At 54.5% G+C, this 17,411-nt stretch overlaps 4 protein-coding genes across 4 annotated transcripts; all 4 read left to right on the top strand.

Annotated features, from left to right (window-relative positions):
- The first annotated feature begins 2,144 nt into the window (after positions 1-2,144).
- On the top strand, positions 2,145-4,631 carry LOC137643305 (WAS/WASL-interacting protein family member 1-like). Its single transcript, XM_068376143.1, has 3 exons — positions 2,145-2,268; positions 3,646-4,310; positions 4,416-4,631. The coding sequence occupies exons 1-3, from the start codon at positions 2,145-2,147 to the stop codon at positions 4,629-4,631; spliced, it is 1,005 nt and encodes a 334-aa protein (XP_068232244.1).
- Positions 4,632-4,664: 33 nt separating this feature from the next.
- On the top strand, positions 4,665-5,150 carry LOC137643304 (actin nucleation-promoting factor WASL-like). The gene has a single exon (XM_068376142.1). The coding sequence runs from the start codon at positions 4,665-4,667 to the stop codon at positions 5,148-5,150; it is 486 nt and encodes a 161-aa protein (XP_068232243.1).
- A 395-nt stretch (positions 5,151-5,545) lies between these two features.
- On the top strand, positions 5,546-6,031 carry LOC137643303 (uncharacterized). Its single transcript, XM_068376141.1, has one exon. It carries the CDS (start codon positions 5,546-5,548, stop codon positions 6,029-6,031), a length of 486 nt encoding a protein of 161 aa, XP_068232242.1.
- Positions 6,032-6,416: 385 nt separating this feature from the next.
- On the top strand, positions 6,417-11,816 carry LOC137643302 (uncharacterized). Its single transcript, XM_068376140.1, has 2 exons — positions 6,417-6,642; positions 11,401-11,816. Exons 1-2 carry the CDS (start codon positions 6,417-6,419, stop codon positions 11,814-11,816), a joined length of 642 nt encoding a protein of 213 aa, XP_068232241.1.
- Positions 11,817-17,411: the final 5,595 nt, after the last annotated feature.

Below are 17,411 nucleotides of genomic sequence, written 5' to 3'. Positions count from 1 at the left end.
GCTGCTGAACTCCTATGCCATGGAATCGGCAAAGGGGTTAGCCCTTCGGGCAGAAGTCGAGACCATGCTCAAGAAGGATGCTCTAACAAGTGATCCAGACCATCTGTTACTTTGCCCAGTAAGGTGTCTGAGGCATTACTTGAAGAGAACAGCTGCAGTCCATCCTCAGGTGCAAGCGTTATTCGTAAGCACAGGAAGGACGAAGAGGAGGGTCACCAGGAACACCATCTCAGCCTGGATCCGGAAGGTTATCCAACATACCTTGGATCCAGACCCTCCTCTGTCACGCCGCCCTAGAGCGCACGATGTCAGGGGCATCGCTATGTCCCTGGCATTCAAGAGAAACTTCTCTGTGACGCAGGTTTTACAAGCTGGGGTGTGGAAGCGTCAGACAACGTTCACAGCCCACTACCTGTAGGACGTGACCCACAGGATCTTCGACACATTCTCTATTGGCCCTGTGGTGGCTGCACAACAGCTGGTCTAACCTCAGGCTCCTTAATGGACAGGTAGCAGAAGGTTGGGGGCATTGTTACCCGGTTTTAGTCTGCGTGATTGAAAGAGTATGTCTGGCCCTTATTTCTTTCTTCATTCTCCCCTCCCTTGGGGAAAGCAGCATCCTGGTCTCTGCATAGCTGACCTCAACCTCTGCAGGTAAACCATGCTCCCTTGTGCTCCTAGTATTAACTATGATACTGTTTGCGTCCCCCATACCCTGACGAGGGGGTATTGGGAACGTCCTAGCCTAGATTTCTATCTAAAGAACTCCAGGTCAACTTCCTAGGACGAGTCACAACTTCCTCCATACACAACTTATGTAGGCCGCGCATCCGTAGCAAGCTTCGGAGAGTGCGAGGTGCAGGGACCCCCTTTCTCGAGTGCTGCTCACTCGGTTTTCAAGTCCCCGGGTAAAGCCAAAGCCAGTAAGGCTGGGGACTTTCCGCCCTTCCTAAGGGGTAAGTCACCCTATGTAAATAGCGTGGTTTGTATTTCGGTTACGGAACAAATGACAAATTCGGAGACAATTTGTATTTTTCCTAACCATACAAACCTTAGCTATTTACACATATTTGCCCGCCAGCCCTGTCCCCCAAGTCAAGTCCTACCTCTTAAGTGAAGTGAGACAACTCACAGTTGTGTGGGGGGGAGGGGTAGCAAGCTACCCCTTCCCTACCCCCGGCTAATTAGCGGGGGGTAGTTAACCCTCGTTAAAATCTTAATGGCTCGTCATTTCAGCTACGCTGAAAAGTAAACCCTATGTAAATAGCTAAGGTTTGTATGGTTAGGAAAAATACAAATTATCTCCGAATTTGTCATTTTAAATAGGAAACAAACACAAGAGCACCACCTAACCTAAGGTTCCCCACCTAACCTAACCTAGGAGGTGTATTCTTACCTACTGGGGTGGGGTATGCACTTTGTGCACCTGCCTCCTACCGCCATATCCTTAGCTTACCCTAAGGTTGTCTTGACCCTGTGTTTTTTCTTATTGGCTTCATTCCTGGGATTTTTTTTTTTCAGACGTAGGCTCTCTGCTAGTTAGTATTATTATAGTTCCGGTCAGGGTTACATTTTGTAATAAACTTTTATGTATGGGAAAACTCCATTATTATTTGAAAATGATGTTTATTTGTAGTGTAAATTAATAGTGACATAGGCTATTCCTTAATTATTAAGGCTTAATATATCCGTCGATAGCGGGGACCACCCGGTGGGAACTGGTGTTTTAGGGTTGGGAAAATATACTGGGAAAACAGCTAAGACAAATCTTTTTTTCCTTATACATTATTTTCTGGGATGCATAATATATCTGTGGAAAATTACACATTATCTAAATTCTATTTGTTCCGTAACTGGAATACAAACCTACCCTATTTATTTAGGCGTATTACGTTCGCATAGCTGAAATGACGAGCCATTAAAATTTAGCGAGGGTTAACTACCCATACCACTAGTTAGCGGGTGTAGGGGTTTGGGTAGCTTGCTATCGCTCCCACTCACACACCAGTGATTTAGCTCACTTATGCTTTTGGGTGGGATGGTGTGCGGTCGTTGCCATTCCTCATCCTTTGCCGTTATTATTTGACTACCATTAATTCTTCTGTGCTTTTCCTTTGTGTTAGTGTGTGTTGACTGCTGCGACCATGTGCACCTGCCCTGGACTCGATGGCCGGCCCTGCGGATCCTATATATCGCCAGTGGAGACCGATCGCCACACCCTTTGTCCCGTCTGCAGAGGTCAGCGGTGTGATAGTAACAACCAGTGTAGTGAGTGTCGGTAGTCGTCTGCCTCCCAGTGGGAGAGGTTTGGGCGACGACGGAAGAAGAAGTTTAAGCGGGATATTTCTCTTTCGAAGATTCCTTCGAAGGGGGGAAAACCCAAGGCCTCTTCTTCCGTCTCCTGACCTTCCTCTGAAGCTCCTTTGTTCCGTAACTGAAATACAGACCACGCTATTTACATGGGGTAATTACTTTGGCGTAGCTGAATGACGAGCCATAAAAGTTTTAACGAGGGTTTCCTACCCCACCGCTAGTTAGCGGGGGGCAGGGAAGGGTAGCTAGCTACACCCCCCCCTCACCCACACCGGTGAAAGGCTCTCTTTACTTTTCGCTCGGAGAGGCGACAGACCTGTCTGCGCTCTATCGTTTTTGACTGCCATAATTTTGTTTGATTTTTCTTTTCAGTGTGTGTTTGAAGTTGGCCTCTATTACTCATCATGGGTACGTGCCCTGGACTTTCTGGCCGCCCTTGTGGTACCTTTATGTCGGCCTTGGACACGGATCCTCACTCCTTATGCCCTCAGTGTAGGGGCCAACGGTGTGATAGGTCTAATGTATGTATTGAGTGTAGGGAGTGGTCTACCTCCCAGTGGGAGAGGTTTGCCCGGCGACGCAAGAAGAAGGCTAAAAGGGATCTTTCTCCTTCGGAGGTTTCTCGGAAGAGAGAAAATCCCAAGACTTTTGCTTCCGTAGCCCTTTCCTCCTTCGAAGCTCCCACTCAAGCGGCCTCTCCCGAGAGGCCGGCGAGTGGTAGCGTAGACCGCAGTGCTGTTAACCGATCCCGGGGTGAGGGAGAGGTAGTTGCCTACCATAGCGAGGCAGCTGCCCCTCCTCCCCCGGAGGAGGGATATGTGTCTAATAATGATCTTTTGCAGCTTTGGGCTTCCTTGGGGCTACAGGGTTCGCCCTCCAAGGAAGCTCTGTTTGACATGATCAAAATGGGTGCGGCCGTCAAACAATCGCCAACTTCAGCGGAGGTAGATCCTCTGTCTGTGGTTGACGTTGTGGTGACGGAAACATCCCGTGGGTTTAGCCAGACTCCCGTTCCTGTGGCTGTGGTAGCTGAAGGCTTAGACTCACCCTCTGAACATCCTTCGAGGGAGGAGCTAAGTCCCACTGTCTCTCCTGCCGGTGTTTCTCCCTCTCGGGGAGTTCACTAACAGAGACTCCTCTTCGGAGGCCCATTGATGGTCAGCTTGCTGATCCCACGGCCCCTTGTGGGCGTATAAGGCGGAAGGCTCGTCCTCCCCTTTCGCCGTAGAGGCCTTCCTTCCCCTTACAAGGGTGTTAAGAGGCGCCTCTTCGGCTCGTCGTCACCACATTCCTCTGCGGAGGAGACGACTCGCCGTTCTCCTGTCCTGCCAGCTACCAACCTAGACCTCTCCAGGGATCGTTCGCGATCCCCTTCGGAGGATGGCCGTCCTTCGGGACATAGTGACCTGTCGCCCAGACCATCCACGTCCAGAGCTCCTGATGCGCTTGACGCGCCTCCTGATACTGCCATTGCGCAGTCTCCGGGCCCTCTTGCCCTCAAGCGCCAGGAAACGCCTAAGCGCTCGCATGTTGATGTTCCTGCTGTTCCTGACTTAGCGCCTTGGCGCTTACCCTCAGGCGTTCGCGCCTCCGTTCCTGTTACGCGCCAGGGTCCCCCTGCGTGCCCACGCCCTTCGGTGCCTCGGCGCCCTCCAGCAGTTCCTGAGGTAGCGCGTCAGCGCTCACCTGCGCATACGCGCCCAGTTCCTGATACGGCGCTTCAGTGCTCACCTGCGCATACGCACCCACCGGTGCCCCAGAGGCCACCTGCGCCACCGCGCCCAACAGCAGTTCTTGAGATAGCACGCCAGCGCTCACCTGCGCATACGCGCCCACCTGCGCATACGCGCCCAGTTCCTGACAAGGCGCTCCTGCGCTCACCTGCGCATACGCGTCCACCGGTGCCCCAGCGGCCACCTGCGCTCACGCGCCCTCCAGTTCCTGCTTCATCGTGCGCGGTCCAAGAGGCACCTAAGCTGGCGCACAGGCGCCCACAGGTTCGTACGGACTCGTCGCGCTCATCTGGGGAGACGTGCCCACGCGCGGTTCCAGCTCCAGCGCCCACTTACTGACCAACGCACCCTCGCGTTGCTACGTCCCAGCGCGTCGCCCAGGAGGCTCCCAAGTTAGCGCACGGGGTCTCACGGCCACCTCTGGGCTCTCCCTCTAAACCGCGTGAGCTTGCATCTGATGCTACCGTGCACGATGCTCCAGTAACGCGCCCTGTTCCCGCTACACGCCCCGTTCCTGTATTCAAGGCGACTAAGGTTGCCCCTCAGCGTACACCGCATCCTGATACGCGCCATGCGCGCCCATGATCGCCGGCGCGACCAACGCGCCCACAGGCGAGTATGCCGGGCTTACCCGACCAGCACCAACCGCCGTGCCAACGCTCCATCCAGGTCGCTCGCGACCCTGCTCCAGCGCGAACGCGCCCTCGGCCGGTTCTTCCGGACACGTTCTCAGGCGCCCCTGTTATCTCGCGCCCTTCGGGGCCGCACCAGGTCGCTGCGCGCCCGCGCGTTCGGCCGCCTCCTGCTCCAGCTCTTGCTCGCCATACGCCCTCGCCATCACCTACGCGCTCTAGCGACCACGTTCCCGCTCCAGATTCTGCGTGCCCACGCTTTCGCCATCGCGCCATCGCTCCTGAATCCCCGCCTACGCGCCCGCCCCCGCCCGCGCGGGTTTCCAGTATTGCGCCAACCATTCACTCGCGACCCTTACCAGGGCCCGGCTTGCGAGCGCCGCCAGGCGGACTCCTCGTCGTCGCGTTCCCCTCCCCGCAAGCGCAGACCAGCGCGCTCGCCGGAGGAGGGGCGCTTCCTGGACAGGTCTAGGGACTCTTCTTTTTCAGCCCTGCAGGCGAACCCTCGTTTGTCGACTCCTCCTAGGGATCCCTCAATCCCCTTCCCTCCAGAGGGGGTGTCTGACAGCGCGACTGTCAGACAGCAGCCGTGGTTCGGCACCCTAGTCAGAGCCCTTGTGCAGGCTATTAAGCCTGCCCTCTCTGATTCGGGACACGAACCAGCGGCAGCTTCCTCCCCCCTGAAGAGGAAGAGAGGAGTCTCTCCCGTGGATCCTCCTCCGAGGCCTATTCTGTCTCCGTGCAGATCCTTGCGCAAGGCTCCTTCTCCCCCTCAGACCATCTCGCCCTCCCCTGCGTACACCGCATCCTGATACGCGCCATGCGCGCCCATGATCGCCGGCGCGACCAACGCGCCCACAGGCGAGTATGCCGGGCTTACCCGACCAGCACCAACCGCCGTGCCAACGCTCCATCCAGGTCGCTCGCGACCCTGCTCCAGCGCGAACGCGCCCTCGGCCGGTTCTTCCGGACACGTTCTCAGGCGCCCCTGTTATCTCGCGCCCTTCGGGGCCGCACCAGGTCGCTGCGCGCCCGCGCGTTCGGCCGCCTCCTGCTCCAGCTCTTGCTCGCCATACGCCCTCGCCATCACCTACGCGCTCTAGCGACCACGTTCCCGCTCCAGATTCTGCGTGCCCACGCTTTCGCCATCGCGCCATCGCTCCTGAATCCCCGCCTACGCGCCCGCCCCCGCCCGCGCGGGTTTCCAGTATTGCGCCAACCATTCACGCGCGACCCTTACCAGGGCCCGGCTTGCGAGCGCCGCCAGGTGGACTCCTCGTCGTCGCGTTCCCCTTCCCGCAAGCGCAGACCAGCGCGCTCGCCGGAGGAGGGGCGCTTCCTGGACAGGTCTAGGGACTCTTCTTTTTCAGCCCTGCAGGCGAACCCTCGTTTGTCGACTCCTCCTAGGGATCCCTCGATCCCCTTCCCTCCAGAGGGGGTGTCTGACAGCGCGACTGTCAGACAGCAGCCGTGGTTCGGCACCCTAGTCAGAGCCCTTGTGCAGGCTATTAAGCCTGCCCTCTCTGATTCGGGACACAAACCAGCGGCAGCTTCCTCCCCCCTGAAGAGGAAGAGAGGAGTCTCTCCCGTGGATCCTCCTCCGAGGCCTATTCTGTCTCCGCGCAGATCCTTGCGCAAGGCTCCTTCTCCCCCTCAGACCATCTCGCCCTCCCCTGCGGAGAAGGATTACCCCTCCTCGGGAGAGTCGGATGAGCCGGAACACTCCCCCATCGCACCAATGGGGAATGTTCCGCCTCTCCCCGAGAGGTCTTCTCGTCCAGAGGTGGAGAAGAGCCTGCCCCCTTCGCTACTCGAGTCCTGTATCCCGCCCAGGAGGGAACCTAAGGACTCTAAGACGATTCCCAAACCGTCAGCGAGGATCAGGCAGGAACCGTCTAGCGCCACCGAGGACGTCCACGTGTCCCCCCAGGAAGAGCCACTGGGGACGGGAGACTTCGCTGCAAGTCCTTTGGGAGGAGAGCACCAGGAGTCAGAACACGTGTTCTGGCAAGTCCTGACCCTCATGAGGAACCTTAATGGGATCCCAGACCCTGAGGTCCCACCTCGTGAAGGGAAGGACACGGTCCTGGACTGCGTCTACGGCACCCAGAAATCCTCTAGGGCCAGTGCAGCTTTGCCCTGATCTCAAGGGATGAAGAGTGCCAGAGACAAGGTCGAGGGCCAGCTCTCTGAGCTTGCCTCCTCCAGCAGATTGAGTGCCGGTAATAAGCTCCTCCCTCCTCCTCGAGTCCATCAGAGGAGGTACTGTACTTCGAGATCCTCGAGGAGTCTTGTCTGAGTTCCCTTACACCAATCCGTGGAAGAACTCACAGGGGGAGTCCCTCTTGAGAGACTCTCCAACTGGCATGTGTCCTTCTCAGTCACTGAGATCCTGAGCCAGGAGAAGGTCACCAAGTGCGCCATGCAGGCTACTTCGTGGCTCGACATCTGGCTAGGGTCTCTGGGCATCCTGGTGCGGTCCGAGGACCTCTCCAAAGAAAGCACCAGGAAAGCGCTGGAAACCTTTCTTCTCTCGGGCACACGGACCATTGAGTTTCTGGCCCACCAAGTCTCGAGCTTGTGGGCCAACACGATCCTGAAGCGTCGGGACGCTGTGGCCGAGAGGTTCCATCATAAGATACCCAGTGCAGAGGCTAGCAGGCTCATACACTCTTCCGTGCTCGGTAAGAGCCTGTTTGAGCCTAAGGACGTGAAGCTCACTGCTGAGAGGTGGAGGAAATCCAACCAGGATTCTCTCATCCACAGGGCCCTGACATCAAGGCCCTACAAACTTCCAGCAGTCCAGCAGCTCCGTCCGGCTAAGGACACAAAGAAGACGACCACCGCAGCGAAGCCGAAGGTGTCTAAGCGCTTTCCTGCCAAGAGCAGAAGGGGCAAGAAGTCCTCCAGGGGAGGCAAAAACCCTAGAGGCACCAGCCGAGGCCGGAAGCGCTAGGGTTGGCAATCCCCCTACATGTCCACCAGTGGGGGGATGCCTACAGAGTTGCGTGACAAGGTGGCAGCAACTCGGGGCGGATGCCTGGATGATCTCCGTGATCTCTCTAGGTTATCGCGTCCTGTTCACAGACTCTCTACCTCCCCTGACAGCGAATCCAGTGTCGTTGAGCTCTTTTGCCATGGGATCGGCAAAGGGGCAGGCCCTCTGGGCCGAAGTCCAGACCATGTTGGAGAAGGACGCTCTCTAGGAGGTTGTAGACGGGTCCCCAGGCTTCTACAGTCGACTCTTTCTTGTGAGAAAGGCATCTGGAGGCTGGAGACCAGTCATCGACCTCTCGACCCTGAACGGGTTTGTCAAGCAGACTCCGTTCAGCATGGAGACGGCAGACACAGTCAGACTTGCAGTGAGACCTCGAGACTTCATGAGCACACTGGACCTGAAGGACGCGTACTTCCAGATCCTAATCCATCCGTCTTCAAGGAAGTACCTGTGATTTTGCCTAGACAACAAGATCTACCAGTTCAAGGTGCTGTGTTTTGGTCTCTCCACAGCTCCTCAGGTGTTCACCAGAGTATTCACCATCATCTCTTCGTGGGCCCACAGGATCCGCATCTGTCTCCTTCGTTATCTGGACGATTGGCTGATCCTGGCAGACTCGGAGGCAACCCTTCTTCGCAACGAGACAGACTCCTTGAAGTTTGCCAGGATCTGGGGATCGTGGTAAATCTCGAGAAGTCCTCCCTGCAGCCCCCTCAGAAACTGGTATATCTAGGCATGGTCATAGACACCAATCTCCACAAAGCCTTCCCATCAGACGAAAGGATAGCAAGGCTGAGGAAAGTTGCGAGACCTTTCCTCAATCGAGAAGAACTCCCAGCCCAATCGTGGCTGCATCTCCTCGGCCACCTCTCCTCCCTGAACCGTCTCGTTCCCAACAGTCGCCTAAGAATGAGATCCCTGCAATGGCGACTCAAGTCTCGGTGGAGTCAAGGACACGACTCCCCGGACACCTTGATCCCGATGGGACCTGCGGAACGGGCGGACCTCAGTTGGTTGGTGGCAGACGAGAATCTACGAAAAGGAGTGGATCTTCTTGTCCCTTCTCCGGATTTGATGCTGTTTTCGGACGCATCAAACAAAGGAGGGGGGCCAACGTTCTGAGCCACAGGACCTCAGGCCTGTGGTCAGAATCAGAAAAGTACCTTCACATAAACCTGCTAGAAATGAAGGCCGTGTTCCTGGCACTTCAGAAGTTCCACCAAGTCCTGGCGGGCCACTCTGTGGTGGTGTTGAGCGACAACACCACAGTCGTGGCTTATATCAACAAGCAGGGAGGTACCTTTTCGGAACAGCTATTCCATCTTGCAGTAGAGATCCTGAGACGGTCCGAAGTCCACTCGATCTCACTAGCGGCTCGCTTCATTCCAGGCTAAAGGAATGTGCTCGCCGACAGTCTGAGCAGAGCGACACAGATAGTGAGTACCGAGTGATCTTTGGATCCTCAGATAGCCAACAAAGTCCTGACTTTGTGGGGTTCCCCGACAGTGGATCTGTTCGCTACGGCGCTGAACACCAAGCTCCCGCTGTACTGCTCCCCAGTCCCGGATACCAAGGCTCTCTGGCAGGATGCCTTCCAACAACGGTGGGACAACGTCGATGTGTACGCCTTTCCTCCGTTCTGTCTGATGAGGAAGGTACTCAACAAGACCAGAACATTGGTCAATCTCTCGATGACCTTGATAGCTCCGCTATGGCATCATGCAGAGTGGTTCCCGGACCTTCTGCAGCTCCTCACGCAGATCCCAAGGGAGCTCCCTCCACGTCGCGAGCTACTCAAACAACCACACTCCAACATCTACCACAAAGCCGTAGCTTCGCTTCGACTTCACGCCTGGAGACCATCCAGCATCTCCTCACAGAGAGAGGATTTTCACAGCAAGTTGCAAACAGGATGTCTGGCCACCTGCGCAAGTCATCCGCAGGAGTCTACCAGGCGAAGTGGCGAGTGTTCTGTGGTTGGTGCCGTGGAAGGGGTATCTCTCCCCTCGATGCCCCTTTACCAGCAATAGCGGAGTTCCTCGTTTATCTGTGGTAAGAAATGCGCCTTTCAGTCTCAGCACTGAAAGGCTATCGCTCAGCCTTAAGTCTTGCCTTCAGGCTCAAAGGAATGGACATTTCCTCCTCGCTGGAACTGTCTCTCCTCATATGGAGTTACGAACTTACCTGCCCTCAGTCGGAAGTGAGACCTCCTCCTTGGAACGTGGTTTGAGTTCTCAGGTCTCTTAAGATACCTCCCTACAAACCATTAGGCCAGGCTTCTGATCGCCACCTTACCTGGAAGATGATGTTTCTGCTAGCTTTGGCCTCGGCCAAGCGAGTCAGCTAACTTCATGGTCTCTCCTACGACGTTGCCCATTCAAGGGGATGGGGGGAGGTAACGTTCAGCTTCGTCCCCGAGTTTGTTGCCAAGACTCAGAACCCGGGAGTGCCGGACCCAAGGTTCGACTCCTTCCAGGTTTCGAGTCTCCGTTATGTAACAGATGACCCAGACCATCTCCTACTGTGCTCAGTCAGGAGTCTGAGGTTGTACCTTAAAAGAACAGCTGCAGTCCGCCCCCAGGTGCGAGCTTTGTTCGTGAGCACCGGGGAGACGAAGAGGAGGGTCACCAGGAATACCATCTCCGCCTGGATTCGCAAGGTAATTCATCTGGCCTTGAATCCTGACCCTCCTCCGTCACGTCGCCCTAGAGCACATGACGTCAGGGGCGTGGCTACGTCCCTGGCCTTCAAGAAGAACTTTTCGGTGACGCAGGTCCTGCAAGCTGGGGTGTGGAAGCGTCAGACCACCTTCACGGCCCACTACCTGCAAGACGTGACACACAGGAGGCTCGATACGTTCTCTATCGGCCCTGTGGTGGCTGCACAACAGCTGGTCTAACCTCAGGCTCCTTATTGGACAAGTAGCAGAAGGTTGAGGGCATTGTTACCCGGTTTTAGTCTGTGTGAATGAAAAGATCTGTCTGGCCCTTTTCTTTTCTTCATCCTCTCCTCCCTTGGAGAAAAACAGCATCCTGGGTCCTTTGCACAGCCGACCTCGAACCTCTGCAGGTAAACCATGCTCCCTTGTGTTCCTAGTATTAAGTTGTAATACTGTCATGTCCCCATACCCTGACGAGGTGGTATTGGGAGAGTCCTAGCCTAGATTTCCATCTGAAGAACTCCAGGTCAACTTCCTAGGACGAGTCACTGCTCACCTTCACACACAGCTTACGTAGGCCGCAGCAGTCTCACAACTGCCTGCGAGGAGCAGGGGCCCCCTCAACCCGTGAGTTCATTCAAACTCGGGTTCGGGGCCCCCGAGCAAGCCAAAGCCAGTATGGCAGGGTACTTACCACCCTTCCTAAGGGTTAAGTCACCCCATGTAAATAGCGTGGTTTGTATTTCAGTTACGGAACAAATGACAAATTCGTAGATAATTTGTATTTTTCCTAACTATAGAAACCTTAACTATTTACAGTTATGTGACCGCCAGCCCTGTCCCTCAAGATAAGTCCTACCTCTAAGTAAAGTGAGCCTTTCACCGGTGTGTGTGAGGGGGGGGTGGGGTAGCTAGCTACCCCTCCCTACCCCCCGCTAACTAGCGGTGGGGTAGGAAACCCTCGTTAAAACTTTTATGGCTCGTCGTTCAGCTACGCCGAAGTAATTACCCCATGTAAATAGCTAAGGTTTGTATAGTTAGGAAAAATATGTCATATTTGTTCAGTTTCTTCTGAGAGACCGTCGAGTAGTAGCGTAGACCCTTTTAATTGCGTCCAACCCCGGTCCTCAAGAGATGGTGTTGCTTCCCCTAGCGAAGCTGCCGCACCTCTTCACCTTAGAGGTCGTCCTTCACCATTGGTGAAAAGGCGCCTCTTCGGCACTTCAGCCTCGTCATCGCAGCCGTCCTCCGCAAAGGAGTCTCCGCTTCAGTTGTCTCCTGGCCCTCGACCTTCGCCCGTTCCTGATCCTTCTCCTGACGACGCCACTGCTGGTCCTCGGACTTCGGTCGTGGACTCTTCTGTAGATCGTTCGCGATCTGCAACGGTGGATGTTCGCCCTTCCAAAGGGCACAACCTTGTTCCTGTGCTTTCTACCTGCCGACCTACCATCACCGTTCCTGTCTTCAGTACAGCCTCCTGAGGCCCTACCTAAGCGTGCAGCTGCGCGCCAACGCTCTCCAGGTTGCCAGCGCCCTTCAGTACACCAGCGCTCACCAACATATCGTCAATGCCAGCCTGGTCCATCACGCTTTACAGAGCGCTCACGCTCTCCAGCTTGTCAGCACTCTACAACACCGGCGCGCACCTTCACCTGCTCGTCCTTAGCGCTGTTCAGCGGAACCTCGCCGCAGAGAGCAACGTTTGCCAGCTCGCCAGCGCTCGCCAGCTAACCTACGATCGCCGACGCAACAGAGCTCACTGAAACCTCAGTGCGTGCCCACGCATTTTCGGTCTCCTGCTCACCAACGCTCTCTTATACGACAGCTACAGTGCTCTCATGTGGTCAGCGATCTCTTGCGTGCCAGTGATCTCCTGCGCACCAGTGATGTCCTGTGCGCCAGCGATCTCCTGCGTGCCAGCGATCTCCTGCGCGCCAGCGATCTGCTGCGCGCCAGTGCTCTCCTGTGCGCTAACAATCTCCTGCGCGCTAACGATCTCCTGTGCGTTAACGGTCTGTGCGCCAGCGCTCTCCAGCACGCCAGCTTTCTCCTGCACGCCAGCTTTCTCCAGCACGCCAGCTTTCTCCTGCACGCCAGCTTTCTCCAGCACGCCAGCTTTCTCTTGTGCGTCAGCACTCTCCCACACGCTATAACGCTCACCCGTGCTTTAGCGCTCGCCAATGCACCAGCTCTCGTCAATGCACCAGCGCTTGCCAATGCGCCAGCAACAGGAACATCACATTTTCAGGTCACCATCGCCTCATTCTCCACCCCGCAAACGCCTTTCAGCACATCCTCCGGGAAAGGGGAATGGTCCTCTACAGAAGGGTTCAGGATTCCAAAACTGCCTTCCTCTAAGGCGGACCCACCTACAGCAGAGACTCCTCGTAGGGAACCTTTGGTCCCTTTCCTTTCAGGGGATCTGTCTGACAGTGCGTCAGTCTGTCAACAGCCATGGTTCAGTCCTATGGTCAGGGCAGTGGTACAGGCCTTTAATCCTGCTCTGTCTTTGGAGCACCTTACAGCTCCAGCAGACCCTCTGCAAGGAACCATGACTTCTTTTTCTCCCCTGAAGAGGAAAAGAGGAGTCCAAGACGCAGTCACTTCCTTTAGGGTGAAGCTGACTCCGGTTAAACCATCAAGGCCAGCTCCTCCAGCATTTTCCTCGGGATATTCTCCTACCTCACCTCTGCCGAGGGAGTCACGTGAGGAAAGGACCTTTTCCCTTCTACCTTTGGAGGAAGCCACCCCTCACACGGAGAGTTTCCCACCACCAATGGAAATCGGGAGGGACACGACATCTCGGCCTTCAATGCTGGAGTCCCGCCTCCTTCCTTGGAAGGAGTCCAAGGACTCCAAGACTCTTCCAAAGTCCTTTTCTACGACTTCGAAGTGTACAGAGACAGCCAGTCACTCGAGGGATTTCCACGACCCACCCCGAGAAGAGCTCTCGGGGATGGAAGAAGGAGGCTTCGCTGCAAGTCCAACGTCGGAAGGAGAGCAAAAAGAGTCAGAACATGCATTCTGGCAGGTTATGGCTCTCATAAGTGTTCTCAGTGGGGTTACCGACCCAGAGATATCCTCACGGGAGGGCAAGGTCACGGTCTTAGACTGTGTCTGTGGCACCCAGAAACCCGCAAAGACCAATGCAGCCTTGCCCTGGTCTCAAGGGCTGAAGGGAGCCAGGGCTAAGATTGCCCTGCAGCTCTCCGAACATGCCTCTTCCCATTGTTCCGGCTCTACCAATAAGCTTCTCTTACCTCATCGTGTCCAACAGAGGAGGTATTTTGAGATTCTGGAGGAGCCTCGTCCAGCTCTTCCTCTCTATCACTCATCGGAAGACCTCACCAAGGGAGTCTCTCTAGAGAGACTCTCCAATTAACAGGTCTCTTTCTCGGCAACCGAGATACTTAACCAGGGGAAGGTCACTAAGTATGCCATGCAGGCTACTTCGTGGCTTGATGTCTGCTTAGGGACCTTGGGAACCCTGGTACGGACTGAGGATTTCTCCAAGGAACGTGCCAGGAAAGCAACAGAGACTCTCCTGCTCTCAGACACTCGCACGATCGATTTTCACGCCCAACAGGTTTCGAACTTGTGGGTGAATACCATCCTGAAACGTCGGGACGCGGTGTCTGAGAGGTTCCATCAAGAAGTCCCAAGTGCCACAATTGCTAGGCTCAGATATTCCTCTCTAGAGGGAGTCCATCTATTCAAGCCTAAGGATGTGGAACATGCTGCTGAGAGATGGAGGAAGTCCCATCAGGACTCCCTCCTCCATAGGGCTTTGACTTCCAAGCACTATAAACCACCAGCTCCTCAGCAGTTCTGTCCAGCCAAGACCACGACGAACAAGACAGCAGCGAAGACCATGGTGTCTAAGAAGCTATTTCCTGCCAAGGACAGGAAAGGCACCAAGTCCTCCAGGGGAGGAAAATATCCTAGAGGGAGCAGCCGAAGCCACAAACGCTTGGATAGGCACTCCCTCTGCTTGTCCACCAGTAGGGGGATGCCTACAAAGTTGCTTGGACAGGTGGAAGCAACTCGGGGCCGAACCCTGACAATGTCTGTGATTCGTCCAAGTTATCGCGTCCCGTTCATAACATCTCTCCCTCCCCTGACCAGGAATCCAGTGTCTATAGACTCCTTTGCCATGGGATCAGCAAAGGGGCTGGCCCTTTGGGCAGAAGTCCAGACCCTGTTAAAGGAGGACCCTCTCTAGAAGGTCCTTGACACGTCCCCAGGCTTCTTCAGTCGACTCTTTCTTGTGAAAAAGGCATCTGGAAGCTGGAGACCAGTCATCGACCTCTGAGCTCTGAACAAGTTTGTCAAACAAACTCCGTTCAACATGGGGACGGCAGACACTGTCAGACTAGGGGTAAGACCACAGGACTTCATGTGCACACTGTACCTAAAGGATGCGTACTTCCAGATCCCAGTCTATCCGTCTCAGGGAAGTACTTAAGAGTCAGCCTAGACAACAGGAAATACTGTACCTTAAGATTCAGCCTAGACAACAGGAAATACCAGTTCAAGGTCCTGGGCTTCAGTCTTTTCACAGCACCTCAAGTTTTCACCAGAGTGTCATCTTGACCACACAGGATTGGCATCCGTCTCCTTCATTATCTGGATGACTGGCTGATCCTAGCAGACTCGGTGTCAACCCTTCTTCAACATCGAGACAAACTTCTGATACTTTGCCGAGATCTGGCGATCATGGTAAACCTCGAGAAGTCCTCCCTGCTTCCTATGCAGAGACTGGTACACCTAGGCATTAGAATAGACATCAGATGACAGAATAGTAAGGCTGAGAAAGGTCGCAAGACCCTTTCTCAGATGAGAAGAACTTCCAGCCCAGGCGTGGTTGCGTCTCCTCGGTCACCTTTTATCACTGGCCTGTCTACTTCCCAATGGTCGCATCAGGATGAGATCTCTCAGTGGGGAAGTCCCAGAGAATCAGGCTCTCGATTCCCCGGACATTCGGATCCCCCTGGGATCAGCAGAACAGACGGACCTCGAGTGGTGGGTGGCAGATGAGAATCTACGAAAGGGAGTGGTCCTTCACGTCCTCCCCCCGGATTTGATTCTGTTCTCAGACGCTTCAAAAAAAAAAAAAAAAAAAAAAAAAAAAGAGTTGGGGGCTCATGTGCTGCACCACACAACCTCAAGCCTCTGGTCAGATTCAGAAGAGTACCTCCACATAAATCTACCAGAGATGAAGGCCGTCTTTCGGGCCCTTCAACAGTTCCTGGCGGGCCACTCAGTGGAGGTGATGAGCGACAACACCATAGTAGTGGCTTACATCGACAAGCAAGGAGGTACTTTTTCACAGCCCCTATCCCATCTAGCAGTAGAGATACCGAGATTTACTCTATACCACTATCGGCACGCTTCATTCCGGGCACGAGGAATGTGCTCGCCAACAACTTGAGCAGAGCATCTCAGATAGTGAGTACCGAGTGGTCTTTGGATTATCTAGTAGCCAACAAAGTCCTGACTTTGTGGGGTTCTCCGATAGAAGACCTCTTCGCAACGGCCCTGAACTTCAGGCTCCTGTTATACTGTTCCCCAGTCCGAGAACCCAAGGCTCTCTTGCAAGATGCATTCCAACAATGGTGGGACAACCTCGACGTTTACGCCTTTTCCCCGTTTTGTCTGATGAGGAGTGTACTCAACAAAGCCAGAACATCGGTCAACCTCTCAGTGACCCTCATAGCTCCGCTATGGCATCACGCGGAATGATTGCCGGACCTTCTGCAACTCCTGACGGAGTCTCCAAGAGAACTCCCTCTACGACACAATCTACTCAAACAGCCACATGCCAAGATATTCCACAAAGCCGTAGCTTCGCTACGACTTCACGCTGAAGTCTATCCAGCATCAACTCTCTGAGAGGATTTTCGCAACAAGTTGCAATCAGGATGTCTGGACATCTGTGAAAGTCATCAGCAGCGGTCTACCGGGCAAAGTGGAAAGTGTTCTGTGGTTGGTGTTGTGGAAGGGGTATCTCTCCTCTCGATGCCAGTATTCTAGCAATAGCGAAGTTCCTCGTGTATTTATGGGAAGAAATGCGCCTGCCAGTCTCGGCGGTAAAAGGCTATCGCTAAGCTTTAAGCCTCGCCTGTAGACTGAACCGAATGGACCTTTCTTCATTGCTAGAAGTTTTCTTACTCATACGGAGTTATGAACTTACCGGTCCTCAGTCTGAAGTGAGACCTCCCCCATGGAACGTGGTTCGAGTTCTCAGGTCTCTTAAGAGACCTCTCTATAAACCATTACACCAGGCAACAGATCGCCACCTAACTTGGAAGACGGTGTTTCTGCTAGCTTTGGCTTTGGCCAAGCGAGTCGTTGAACTTCATGGTCTCTGATACGACATTGCCCATTCAAGGGAATGAGGAGAGGTAACGTTCAGCTTCGTCCTTGAGTTTATTGTGAAGACTCAGAACTCGGGAGTAGCAGATCCTCGATTTGACTCCTTCCGGATTTTAAGTCTTCGTTCTGTAACAGATTACTCTGATCATCTCTTACTCTGCCCAGTGAGGAGTTTGAGGCTGTACCTTAAGAGAACAGCTGCAGCCCATCCTCGTGTGCCTGCTCTCTTCGTCAGCACAGGAAGGACCAAGAGGAGGGTCACCAAGAACACAATCTCAGCATGGATTTTCAAGGTCATAGATCATGCACTGAATACAGACCCTCCTCCTTCACATCGCCCTAGAGCTCTTGATGTCAGGGGCGTAGCTACGTCCCTGGCATTCAAGAGGAACTTCTCAGTGATGCAGGTTCTTCAGACTGGGGTGTGGAAATGACAAACTACTTTCACATCCGACTACCTGCAAGACGTGACCCACAGCAGGCTCAATACGTTTTCTATCAGTCCTGTGGTGGCTGCACAACAGCTGGTGTAATACCTCAAGCTCCTTATTGGACAAGTAGCAGAAGGTTGAGGGCACTGTTACCCGGTTTTAGTCTGCGTGAATGAAAAGGTTCGACTGGCTCTTATTCTTTTCTTCATCCTCCCCTTTCTTGGGGAAAGCAGCATCCTGGGTTCTCTGCACAAGCTGACCTCAAACCAC

This window comes from Palaemon carinicauda, chromosome 6, assembly GCF_036898095.1.
Source record: "Palaemon carinicauda isolate YSFRI2023 chromosome 6, ASM3689809v2, whole genome shotgun sequence".
NCBI classification, from domain to species: Eukaryota; Metazoa; Arthropoda; class Malacostraca; order Decapoda; family Palaemonidae; genus Palaemon; species Palaemon carinicauda.
Note: the sequence above shows the minus strand (reverse complement) of the source record. Positions and strands in the feature narration are given on the sequence as shown.

Bases quoted from the DNA above. Each gene is read 5' to 3' on its own strand.
- LOC137643302 (XM_068376140.1), top strand. From the start codon at position 6,417: ATGGGGAATGTTCCGCCTCTCCCCGAGAGGTCTTCTCGTCCAGAGGTG. The intron at 6,643-11,400 runs GTCCTTTGGGAG...ATATTTGTTCAG, and splicing joins GACGGGAGACTTCGCTGCAA to TTTCTTCTGAGAGACCGTCG.
- LOC137643303 (XM_068376141.1), top strand. From the start codon at position 5,546: ATGCCGGGCTTACCCGACCAGCACCAACCGCCGTGCCAACGCTCCATC.
- LOC137643304 (XM_068376142.1), top strand. From the start codon at position 4,665: ATGCCGGGCTTACCCGACCAGCACCAACCGCCGTGCCAACGCTCCATC.
- LOC137643305 (XM_068376143.1), top strand. From the start codon at position 2,145: ATGTGCACCTGCCCTGGACTCGATGGCCGGCCCTGCGGATCCTATATA. The intron at 2,269-3,645 runs GTGAGTGTCGGT...CTGTCCTGCCAG, and splicing joins TGATAGTAACAACCAGTGTA to CTACCAACCTAGACCTCTCC. The intron at 4,311-4,415 runs GTTCGTACGGAC...GCTACGTCCCAG, and splicing joins TGGCGCACAGGCGCCCACAG to CGCGTCGCCCAGGAGGCTCC.